The 12,323-nt window shown below is 51.6% G+C and overlaps 1 protein-coding gene across 1 annotated transcript in view; it reads right to left on the minus strand.

The window, feature by feature from the left end:
• Nucleotides 1–734: 734 nt before the first annotated feature.
• PODXL (podocalyxin like) overlaps nt 735–12,323 on the minus strand; it is a 50,437-nt gene continuing 38,848 nt past the window's right edge. The window contains exons 2-8 of the mRNA XM_019804467.2: nt 10,960–11,625; nt 9,154–9,455; nt 8,744–8,815; nt 6,705–6,855; nt 6,403–6,464; nt 5,989–6,156; nt 735–4,948 (exon numbers count right to left, since the gene is read on the minus strand). Of these exons, the coding sequence (XP_019660026.1) occupies nt 4,751–4,948; nt 5,989–6,156; nt 6,403–6,464; nt 6,705–6,855; nt 8,744–8,815; nt 9,154–9,455; nt 10,960–11,625 (1,619 nt within the window). The 3' untranslated portion in view covers nt 735–4,750. The remainder of the gene's footprint in view (nt 4,949–5,988; nt 6,157–6,402; nt 6,465–6,704; nt 6,856–8,743; nt 8,816–9,153; nt 9,456–10,959; nt 11,626–12,323) is intronic.

Here is a 12,323-nt window from a genome sequence, read left to right on the forward strand (position 1 = left end):
GGCCAGAACAGAACCTCTTTTTGTGTGTTTTTGTTTTGTCTCGACGCCAGAGTTGTCACACGTGACCAGAGCTCCAGGATCTTGAGTGGTGGGTGACTCATAATTGTATCTGAGGCAGAAGTGGAGGAAAGGAAGCAGGTAGAACACTGATAAAAGTGTGAGGGAGGGGCCCCTGGGTGGCTCAGTCGTTAAGCGTCTGCCTTTGGCTCAGGGCATGATCCAAGTCCTGGGATCGAGCCCCGCATCAGGCTCCTCTGCTGGGAGCCTGCTTCTTCCTCTCCCACTCCCCCTGNCTCAGGGCATGATCCAAGTCCTGGGATCGAGCCCCGCATCGGGCTCCTCCACTGGGAGCCTGCTTCCTCTCCCACTCCCCCTGCTTGTGTTCCCTCTCTCACTGGCGGTCTCTCTCTCCGCCAAATAAATAAAATCTTTAAAAAAAAAAGTGTGAGGGAAAATTCAGCTATGATCACTACAACTGCCAAGAACCGTTTCTTCCCCTTTTTTTTAAATGTTACATCATTAGTTTTTGATGTAGTATTCCATGATTGATTATTTGCCTAGAACACCCAGTGCTGGTTACAACACGTGCCCTCCTTAATACCCATCATTTCTTCCTTTCAGCTCCCTCTCTTTGGCCCTCGGCATCCCCAGCGTGAGAGCAGAGGGTGCGCCTCACGTCCTCGGGTGCTTCAGCCGTGAGCCTCGCGCACAAGTGAAGAACGTAAGCCAGTCAATCAAGTTGAGCAGGGCTTGAACCAGCTTACACAAAAGCACTTTAATTGACAGTATACAATTTTCCAAAATATAGTTTTGTAAGAAAATGGCAATAATTAAGTATAGTCTTTACAAACAGGTTTCTCAGTAAATTCCAGTGTACTTCAGACCCCTGTCCACGAAGAACACAGTCTCCTGGGCAAACTCTTCAACACTCGCTAATAGCAAGAGACATGATATCAAATAGTCACCCCCTCCTTTTCCACTCAGTGTTGGGGTTTTCACCAAACCTGAGCCCATCAGCTTGTGACAGCGATGAAAGATAAGTCATTACTTTATTCTTGCCCCCTCTGCCTTCCTGGAGTTTGTTCCCTTTGATCCTTAGTCCTGCCAGAAGAGACATATATAAAAGCTCATTCAAAATTGTTTCTTGAAAGTATCATTCATTTAAGTCTTAGATCTGAATAACTCAGAGAAAGTGTAGACCAGTATGGTTCCTATTGTTGTCCTCAGACCCTCCCTAGCCTTGCTGCAGGACAAGATTTGAGAAGGGAATTCTGTCCTTTGTGTCATCCTGGTGCCTGTCCTTAATTAGCAGTCCTCAGTTCACGGATTCATTCTGAGGCCCAGAGCACCAGTGTTTTAATCCTGTTTCTGTCACTAACGATGTGACTCTGGCCAAGCCACTTTTACCTTTCTGGGCTTCAGTTTCTTTTTCTGTAAGAACAAAACAGAACAAAGATTGGACTAGGTCTCTCAAAGCCTCTCCCTAGGACTAGAGCGTCCCTTTCCAACCCGTGCATACTGGCCACAAGCCTTCCTGTAGTAGTAGGCTAGGACTTTAGCTGGGGAGGGGGTCGAGGGCCACATTTAAAAATAAAAATGCCTGATCTGTGAGACAAATACTCTGTTGTCAGCTTGTCTTATATCTCACTTTTCACTGGTGAAAATTTTTTTTAAAAAGTGTCATTTCTAGTGAAATAGACGTTTACATTCCTGTTCAGAGAAGAAGAAAAGCCACCTCAACTAACAAGTGTTTTTACAGTGTATATTCACGGAAAGCAGTGCGGGCTGGATTAACATGTGGCTGTTGTATTTACAATATTAAAAAGTACGTATATATGTATCAGCTTGGCCTTGTTTTTCAAAGTTTCTCCAGTATATTGTCAAAAAAGATTAAAGCTCAAGAAGTGGTTTAAATAAACTTTCTGCTTGCTTTCCTTATCAAGAGGGGAAAAGAGAACCTGGCGTCTAGACTAGATCACACCCGTATTTTGTCCTCAGATGCAAAGCGTATTCTGTACCTCCGTCACAGGCACTGCTGCTTCCCTCCCCATTCACAGAACAGCGTGCGTCCCCACTGGGTTTCCATCCGGTCATCGGATTTGTGGTTTCTGGCCTTCTATGCAGCTTAGAGAACCAGTTTGCCACTGATCGAATGTGTATCATCTCTTTGGCACAACTTGTATAAAGTCATGCTGAGTTCCTGGTGTTCCTCTTCTTTCTTCTCAGCGCCAGAATCTGACTTGCCAGACAGCATTTAGAACCCAATGCAGACGTGGGATGAAGAGGACCTTTGCAGATGCATGACTGTATGGCCCTTGACACAGCTGTCTAGTGGCAAGAGCAAGCCAAGGCAAGGTATTGGATTCTGAAGTTGCCCTCAAAGGCTAGAGTCACCCAGCCTGTATGCACCAAAAGGAGCACCTGAACCAGCCCAAAGCTTCCCAAGGTTCTCCTTGGACAGAGCCCCCACAGTCATTCCTCTTGACCAAGTATAGTTTTCATCTAATCCTTGCCAGTCATCATCTCTCTGCCCAAGAGGCCATGGGGCTGTAGCCTTTGTCAGTTGGTGGAGGCATACTTGCTCTCTCTGTCTAAAGGCCTGGCTGGTAAAATATGACCCAGAATTAGCAAAGGAGTAGTAATCTAGTCTGGCCTCTTCCACAGAAACCACAGCAGAAAACCACAGGGTGGAAAGAATGAAATGTTGGGCAGGAAGGAAGCAAACAGATCTCTCCCCGGTATAACAAGATTTCCTCTATTTTTTCCACCCAAACTGGCATTGTTCTCTACCCTACCGACCTCCCAGTACTAGAGAATCAGGGCAAATACTTCTGGATCCTTGTTGGTCTAGCATCTCTCTAGCTCTTGGGAAACTCACTAGAGGCCCTACTTAAACCCGAGGATATCAAAGGCCAGAGGCCATGAAGAAGGAATCAAGGCAGCCAGAGAAGGACATAGGTCTTCCCCCAACTAAGCTCCTTTAAAAAATAAGCTGTCCTAAAGCAGGCTGTCTATTGCATCAGGACGCACAGCCTGGGCCTCAGGTTCTGAGGTTCTGACCTCTTGCCCTGAAATTACAGTTTTCCCTCTGCTAAGCAGTTCTGCCCATCCTCCTAGTTGGTGTCAGGAAATTTACACCCAGGAGCAAGAGAGACCGTGGGCAAAGTTCCACAAAATCTGGGATTTGGGCTTCCCAGAAAATCAGATTCAACCTCACTCTGTCCAGTCCTCAGGTGCCTTCTGCTTGGGAACTAACTGCTAAGCTCCCTCAAAACCCCTTCCTGGTACTGTTTCCCTGAGATGCCACCAGAAACTGCAGAAGTAGGCAGCCCTGCTAGGAATACAGAGAAGGGGACACCGCAAGGCCCAGCTGTGTGCCAGAACAGCGAGAGGTCATTGGGAACCCCTCGGGGTCCCCCCAGACTGCTCCAGAGCACCTTAAAATGCATCGCACTTTCTAGGCCTTTCTTGCCCTATGGCACAGGAGAACCAGGAATCAGTGAGATGAGTTGACTGAAAAGTCTCCCAACAATTGGAGCTTTGGCTTGTGGCAGTAGAGGGCTGGACTAAAAAACAAACAAATACAAAAAACTCTCAGCAACTTGAAAAGTCCCTGAGTTTCCTATGGAACAGAGAGTAAAGCCTATTCTTCCTAACTGTATAGATCGATTGTCTGGTAAGACACCTACCTCTCTGTGGACTGGGCCCCAGGAAAGTCTGCCCTACAGCTATTGCTCTTTCTTGCTGGATCTCAGGGGGATCCCCGAACTTGGGTCCTCACCCCACTGACTGAGCAGTGAACAACAAAACAGGAGCGTTTCGCCTTCATAGCTGCTGCAGATTTCAGTCCCCGGTGGGAGCGGGAGGCCAGGGCAGTTCCTGCGGAGCCTCTTTAAGGAGTGCCCTGGGTGATGGGCCAGGACCCAACCTGGGGGTGAAGGGCCTCCCCTTTTCACCTGCAGATGGATCCCTGAAGCAGATCTCGTTCACACTGGAGTCTTGTGTGGGTTAAGTCTCAAGATCCCTAAGCAAATGCGAGGGAGCCAGAATCCAGAACAAGGGGTTCGAGGCCATGAATGAACAGTGTGAGTCCCAGGGGCCCTGGGACACAGTGGGGCTTCAAACTGAGTGGAGGGTGGGGCAAACACAAAGGGGTCGGGAACACTGGCAGGCGAGGCTGGGGACCTGTACTTGGAAGGAATCAGATCCCATGGAGACAGGATCTGGCCCTGCCGTCCCTTCCATCCCATCCATTGCCCCGTCCATGGACTGTGAGCTTCGCCCCACTGGGGGCAGCTCTGAGGGGAGGCGCGAGCCATCGTAACAGTGGGGCGTGGTGGGAATGCGCACCGCACTGAATGAGGGGATCTCTGTTTCCGTCCTTCCTCTGTCGCCGAGGTGCTGTGTGAGCCGGACCTTCCCCCGTTAGGCCTCCGTCACCTCGGATGTGAGAGGAAGGGGTTCTACCAGATGACCGTGTGAGTGCTCTCTCTCTCTCGTCTTCCAGCAGCACTGAGCTCAGGCACTAGTAGGTTGTTTTACAAGAGGAATCTAGACAGAATATGATTTGTTCAGTTTGAAAAGGGAAAATTAAGGCCCTGTGGGGATTGGGAGGAGGGAACCTCCAAGTCTGCTCCCCTCCCCCACCTTTCCCTCAGCTGGGAAGGATTTTCTTCCCCTGTCCAAATGGCACTTGAGGTGGTTCAGTCTGGAGCGCTGTGGTCCTGTCAGAGGCTGCCCGCGGACCTGATTAGAGGTGCGTGTCTTCCTCCTCGTCCAGGTCATCCTTGGCCAGGTTGTCCAGAGGGACGATCCAGCTGTCCCCCAGCTCCCCATTAAGGTTGACCACCTTTTTCTCTTGCATCTCTGATGAGGTCTCCATCACTTCCAGTGTGGGATTGTCATGGTAACCGTTCTCCACTGTCTGCAGCTCCTCCGTTAGCCGTTGCTAGGATAGGGAAGACGACCCAAGAAAGGGTAATTTTTGAGGGCTCATGGCCTTAATATTACACAGGTACCCCTACAGTGCAGGAAGCCCCATTCGGGTAGGGTACACAATAAACGCTCTTGGAGGGCAGTGTGGCTACTGGCCTGCCTCAGGGCTACTTTGGGACGAGGACTTGCCCGGCACCCTAGAATTCCCAGCTCACTTGACCTTTACCCTATTGGCAAATCCATGAAGCCAGCGGAAATGGACTTTTGTTTTCCAGAAGCCTCCAGTCTTTTTCCTCCATTCCTCCCCCCCACCCAAACTTACTCTCCAGGCACCTGCCTCACCCCACTGTACTGAATCAGGAAGGACTGTAAGAAAATGACTTTCATCAGACCGGGTGGCCGAAGACCTCCCTAAGCCTAAGTAAGATGGGTACAGCAGGACCTGTACCACCTCCACCAGAGAGAGGAGCCACCTGGAGATGGTGCTTTCTCTGGTCTCCTTCTGAGCTACAGCCTGGGCCACACAGTTGAGTCACCCGGGAAGCTTTTAGCAAATATTCAGATCCAGAAATTCTGTTTCAGCTGGTGTGTGAGGAGGCAGGCACGGGAATTTTTCTCTGTCCCCACAGTGTACAACTGGGGCTGAGAACTACACGTCTGGGTGGAACTGGCATGACGGGAATTCGAATAAGGCGTGTGAAAGAACTTTTGGTTAGCCAGGTAGGCCTACACCCATTTCTTTCAGGGAATCTTCAAGAAGTTCTGCAAGGTGGGCATTATCCCCACTTGCAGATGAGAGGCTCAGAGATTACAGGCCATGCTCCAGGTCACACAGATAATCGGAGGCAGAGCTAGGGCTTGTCCCCGGTCTTTCTGACTCCAAAGCCCATGACCTTCCCTTCCCCCACACGCCTCTTCAATTTGCCATGTAACTTCGCAGTTCCTTCTTATAAGGGATGGTCTCCACCTGTCAGAGAGGATCCATGGCCCACTCACTTTCCTCTAACGGGAGTAATGGGGTGAAGTCATCTGGTAGGGGAGTGAAGTCCTTACCTGGTCCTTCCTCTGGGAGAAGCGCTGGTGGCAGCAGCCGTAGAGGGCAGCAACGAGGAGCAGGAAGGATGCCATGCAGACAATGGTGATGATGAGGGGCATGCTGAACCGGTCCTCGGTCTCTTCGGGTGGCCCTTGGTCCCCAAGCTTCATGTTACTGACTCCCACCTGCCAGGAAGGAGGACGTGATGTGGCAGAAAACAGAATGTGGGTCACTCCCACCCAGTTATGAGCTCTTCTGCTTGGCGTTTGGGGGGGGGCTATCGTGTCACCCTGCTGTCCCCTCTCTAACCCCTGTCTTCCGGCTGCTGGCAAGTGAGAGGGTCTTCCACCACGAGAGATGCTGCAGAGCGGAGGAACTGCAGACCTCGAGGAAGGGGCTTCTGCCCCAGCACACGGGAGAAGTCCATTTACCTCTTTCAGCTCGTCCCACTTGTCTTTCAGCGATTCATACACGTCCCTGGGCAGGAGGTTTGCTGTGGGGAGGAGAGACGTTGCTAGTGGTCCAGCTCAGAGCGATGTGTAGGGGATGGAGACTGGGCCCCAAGAGGAGGACGTGCTGTACCTCAGTCTCTCTTGGGTGGCCCTGGAAGGGGGCGTGGCTTGACCCTTCTTAGGAAGCACCAGCCCTGACCCGACTTCTTGGCTCCTGAGCGGTCAACCCCTGCCCCATTCCCACCCCACTTAGACCTCAGCAGCCCCTACCCTCAACTCACTCTGGACAGCGATTTCTTTGATTGCCACTGCCTGGGAGTCTTGAATAGGCACCAGCCGTATATGGCACTTATCTTGAGCTGGGTTGAAGGTGGCTTTTGCTGCTCGGCACAGAAGTGTGACCAGTTTGTCATCCGAACTGCTGTTCCCCGCCTATTGTGGGGAGACCACAAGTGATTCCTCAGGGATCAGGACAGCAGCCTAGGCTTGTGGGGCTCCCTTCAGAGCCAAGGTCAGGAGAATGCTGTTGCCTGGTGTGATCTTATTTCCCTCTTCCCTCAGCTGGGGCCATTCCCAGGCCTGGCAGGAGTCACGAGTTCTGTGCTGTGCTGGGCCAGTCCCTGCGTTCTCTGACTCCTGCAAATCTCTTCCCCTGGTCCCTTCACCCTGTTTATCTCATCTATGGTTGAACAGTACCTTTCACCTGAGTGCCCCCTTCTCTCTTAGAGCTCTTCAGGGGTCATGACTTGATGCCCTTATCATCTCCCTAGAAGGGCCTGAGGAGGCACTGCCCAGCAGCCTGCCACTTGCCAGGTGTTGATGCCCAGTTCAAAGACCTAGGAGGGGAAGCCCCAGCTCTCGGCCCAATGTGATCTTCTCAAAGCTGAAGCATGCATGCCGTTCCCTAGACTTAAGACTCTGGCCATGAAGCCAGGGAAGGCCATCACTGAACAAGGGAACATGGGAGTATCTTGAAGATGCACATGGGGACATCTTGGAGGGGAATCTTTTATACCTCTTAGCAGACAGAGCATGGCTGGCGTGGCTTTAGGGCTGAGGGTGAGGAAGCAAAGTGTGGACAGCTTTTACCTGGTCCTGCCAAGCTATGTTTCTCTGACCTGATTTTGAAATAAGGTACTGAGGTGAAGAAAAGGACTCTTGGCATGGCTCACCGCAGGACCCCAAGCCATCGTGGGGTTTCTATCTGGGATTTCCTAAGCTTACCAATTCCTCTGCCTCACACCAGGCAGGTTCCAGGGCTTCCAACCTTTCTTTTATGGCACACGGAAAAAATGTTCCTCCCAACCAGTCACACAGCCTGGCAAGTTTTAGCCAAAAAGAGAGCCTGAGAATGGCTGGGCATGCATCGGTGTGATTCCTGCCTTGTCCAATAAGCCCAGGCCCGGGGCAACACTGCTCCCTTTAAAACTCCAGTCTAAATGTATGCTTTTGGAAAATTCCAGCAAATGGGCACTCAGAAGAAAAGAACTGTTAAAGAATACAGGCGGCATTAAAATGCTGTTAACTCAAGTTCTCCATCCTCTAGAAACCCTGTCCTTCGGTTCTTCCTGGGGCGGGGGGGGGGGGGGGTTGCAAAAGTAGCCACTGACCAGTAGAGGGCAGCCGTGAGCCACCCATCACCTGCACTCTCGAAACCCTTAATCCTCAAAGACTGGCAGTCCCGAAGAAGTAGCAGCAGCAACCCCCCCCAACACAGCACTCCCTCTCATGCAAATGTCCTCATACACAAGCAGATACTCCCGTCCCAGCACGCCCACACACCACCCCCCTGAGTCTTGGCAATGGCTCCCGATGCTCAGGAGCTCAGACTCCTCAGCCTAGAGGGAGATTATCTCCATGCTGTTCTTCCACTGAGACCATCAGGTGAATACATGGACCAGCAAACAGAAAACCACAGACTATTAGAACAGGGCAAGTTAGTTAGGCTGACTGAGCCTCTCGTTTTCAACCGGGGCCTCTGAAGCCCAAAGAGATCAACTTAACTGAATTGCAGCCTGAACTAGGATTGAGGTCTCTGGACTCTGAGAACATGTGAATAATTACAGAGTGCAAGCCAGGGGACCCGGGAACTTCTGGCTCTGCAGGAGCTGGTGGGACTTAGGGGAGTTTGAACTTCACGTTCTCTATCAGCTGGAAGGGGCCACTTGCCACAGGAAAAGCAAGGGCAGGAAAATGAACACATTTCTCAGTCCTTTTTCAGAAGGAACACTCCATTCCCTTCTACCTTCCCTAACCCTGCTGCTAAACCACAGTTTGGGGGTGTAGATCAGGGCGGAGCCTAGATCGGCACTGTACTCACACAAAGGCTGGTTTTTGTTAAGTTCAGGACGAGCATCTTGTCAGTTAGCCTTTCGGGAGATTCGCACTTTATCTAGAAGAAGAAGCCACTGGGATTCAGGTTCAGGCTGAGCCTGGTGGGGTCCCATCACTGACCCCTCCCTTCCTCCCCCCTGGGTGGGCGACACAAAGGAAGGAGCTCCTGGCAAGCTGGGGGTGTGACTGGACAGGGTTTCAGAGCCAGGTGTGTTACTGGCTGTCCAGCTGTCTAAGCCAGAATCTGGCAAAGCCAGGGAGAGGGGGTGAATGGGTGATGGTTCCTAACAGCCCTTACCAGGGCCTCTGGGCTGGAGGGACAAGTAGAAACCCTTCTTAGAGCCCCTTCCATCTGAGCCTGGGCTCTCTTATCTGTCCCACCCCTGCTGGAAGTACCCTGTCATCTCTGTGAGCCGAGGAAGGAGGAGGGGCGTTGGATACTTGAGGGGCAGTCGAAGTCAACTGAGTGCTGGGGCTTCCGGGTCCCTGGACAGGAGATGTGGCCACAGGTCCCAACGAAGGGCCTGCAGACTGTGGAGCCTCCGGCAAAGTGGTCCCAGGAACAGAGGGAATCCCAGTAGTGGAGGAAGAGGTCCCAGAGGTGGGGAAAGTGGTCCCAGTGATGGAGGAAGAGGTCCCAGTGACAGCCGGCATCACGCTGGATTTCTGCGGATTTCCTTGTAACGTGACCGGTGATGCTGTAATTAGGAAAGCAAAGGCTCTGAGAAAAGATGAGTGGTACTTTTGAGAGCGGAGGGCAGTCTCTCTTGTTCTTAGTTCCTGGGGGTTCTTTGGCCTTATCCCCCACCTAGACCACAAGCTAGAGTAAGCAGGCTATGAGGAAGAAGAGGCAAACAGATGAAGTCATTTCCTGCACCATATTCCAGGGTGGGTCGGACTGGACAAGCCAGTTGGAGACCCAATAAAAGAAGTGACAGTGACGTCAGCAGCAATAACTAATGCTCAACGGACACTCACTCCATCAGGGGGACTGTCCTCAGTGCCTCCAGGGTTACTTTCTTAGTCCTTACCACACCCTGACGAGCAAGGGACCATAAATAACCCTAGTTTATAAATGATGAAACTGGGCTCAGAGGGGCCTGATGATCTGCCCAAGGTCACATGTGAAGAAGCGGCACTTCAGGGACTTGAATCCAGGTGTATCCAGCCCTTGCCTTTCCTGCAGGTTGAGACGGCCTGCAGAAGCAGGTGCCCTTAATGTCAGCACGCATTCTGACCACCTGGGGAGTTCTCGGCCATGCAGACTCTCAGGTCCGCCCCGAGAAACTCTCATTCAATAATCTGCCACAGGTCATGATCGTGAGGCCCACGATCCATCCGTGGGTTTTTAAATTTATTTACTGGGTTAAGATCAGCACTTTCAAAAAGGAACCAAGGAAATGGGATGGAGGAGAAGATACTAGGGCCTATCACATACAGGAAGAATCAGCCCTGGTTAGTGAAACTTTTGTTACCAGTTAACACGTGTTGTTATGCGTGTGTTCTATATTTGTATTCCTGGGTCACGGTGTCAAACTAATGTATCTCCTCCTGGCGACTGCCAGTTTGAGAAGCACTGTTCCGGAGCATTAATGTGCCGCCACTGCAATCATGCAAGTCTTACCCATGAATACACTGTTGGCTTGTTTATGTGTTCAACTGGGCAGGCCAGAGCCCCAGCCCCTCAGCAGAATAACACAGCACTGTTGGCCTCTGCTCAGCACTGAAGGGAGAGCCTGGGCCTGAATGAAGGTGGTGTATTCACAGAACTCAACCCTCAGCATGAATTCCATCTTCCAGCTGGCAACTGTATAGAATATAAGCATTCAGAAGTTTCTTCTTGGGGCGCCTGGGTGGCACAGCGGTTTAAGCGTCTGCCTTCGGCTCAGGGCGTGGTCCCGGCATTATGGGATCGAGCCCCACATCAGGCTCTTCCTTCTATGAGCCTGCTTCTTCCTCTCCCACTACCCGCTTGTGTTCCCTCTCGTTGCCTGTCTCTATCTCTGTCAAATAAATAAATAAAATCTTTAAAAAAAAAAAAAAAAGAAGTTTCTTCTTGCTTGGGGGGAAAAAAAAGCATGCCTTGAGGTGCCTGGCTAGCTCAGAGGAGCACATGACTCTTGATCTCAGAGTGAGGGGTTCAAGCCCCATGTCGGGTGTGGAGCTCACTTAATTCAACAAACAAACAAAAGCATTACTTACTTGGTGTGGTAGGTGCCCCGTGTAATGGGGAGCTGGGACCCGTCTTCATGCCTAAACTACTTGAAGCCACTGTAGGGATTTTGTCTGTTCCCTCAGAAGGGCTCCCTGGAGGCTTCGAAGTAGCAGGGCTCGCCGTTGGTTGGTGAGGGCTTGTTGGGGTGCTGACAGCAGAAGGACCACTAGTAGGGCTGGAGGTTCTAACCAGATCTGAAGACGGAGAGGACGGAGAGGACGTCTGCTCCCCACCCTTCGTGGTCGTGTGGCTGGTGGTACCACCAGGGCTGCCCCCCGCTCCAGCTGGCTGGGGGGCTGTGGTTCCAGGCTTCATGGATTTAGTGGTTGGTGGGAGTGTCGTGCTGCTTAAACCTTGAGTAACCTTTGGGCCACCCGTAGTTGTGCTGCTGTTGCCTGAGTCCTTCTCATCTTTGTCAGCGGGCACTACAGCTGCGCTGGTCTGGGTCGGCCCTGAACTTACGGGTGCCCCTGGGGCTCTTCCACCAGCGGTGGTTGACGTCACCCTTTTGTCAGTGGTTGTTGGGACTGTGGTTGGTGTAGTTTTGACTGTAGTCATCTGCCCTTCACCACTGGCTGATGGCACTGTGAGGGGCTGGCTTGCGTTTGCAGGTTTTATGGTGTCGTCGGCTGGGACAACATTGGGCTGGACCTCTGTTTACAAAGACAACACAGAAGCGAGTTAGGGTATTAGCTGGAAGTGTTTCTCTCCCCACGTTCTACAGCTCTTCCCCAGGATCTAGAGGCCTTGCTCCCATTACTGCCATCTGCCTGGGCTGAAGGCCTGTCTTCGATGTGCCCAGATTTTCTCAAGTTCAAGAAACCTCTCGGGACAAGAAGCAAAGCAGAGGACGTCAAGAGAAATTCTGCAGGAGAGAAAGACCAGGCCCCTAATCCCACTGTCCCACTGCGCGTGGAAGCCTGCAGCGAATGCCCTGCCCCCTCCCCCATCCAGCTCCAGGCACACGCCCTTCACGTTTTCCATATGCTACCACAGAACCAGGCCACCAAAATCCCCTCTGCCTCCTTCTCCCCAGCTCCCAGGCACGTGACCCTGCAGAAGACTCAGCAGACTCATGCCCACTGAATTGCCCTGTTGTAAGCACGGCAAGAGAGACATGCCTCTGTTCTCATGGAAGTATAATCTAGAAGGAGAAACTGACAACAGTGACATGACACAAACCGCTATTCAAGTACAATTGTGAGACATGCCAAGGAAAAGAAGTACAGAGCGCTTTGACTCTGTTCAGCATGGGAGCTTAACCTTAGCAGGAGATCAGGGAAGGAAGGCCTTATTAATTGTATTCACTTGTTTAACAAGTGACTTATTAAGGGAACAGTTGAGTGTGTAC

The sequence above is a fragment of the Ailuropoda melanoleuca genome, chromosome 1, assembly GCF_002007445.2.
Source record: "Ailuropoda melanoleuca isolate Jingjing chromosome 1, ASM200744v2, whole genome shotgun sequence".
NCBI lineage: Eukaryota > Metazoa > Chordata > Mammalia > Carnivora > Ursidae > Ailuropoda > Ailuropoda melanoleuca.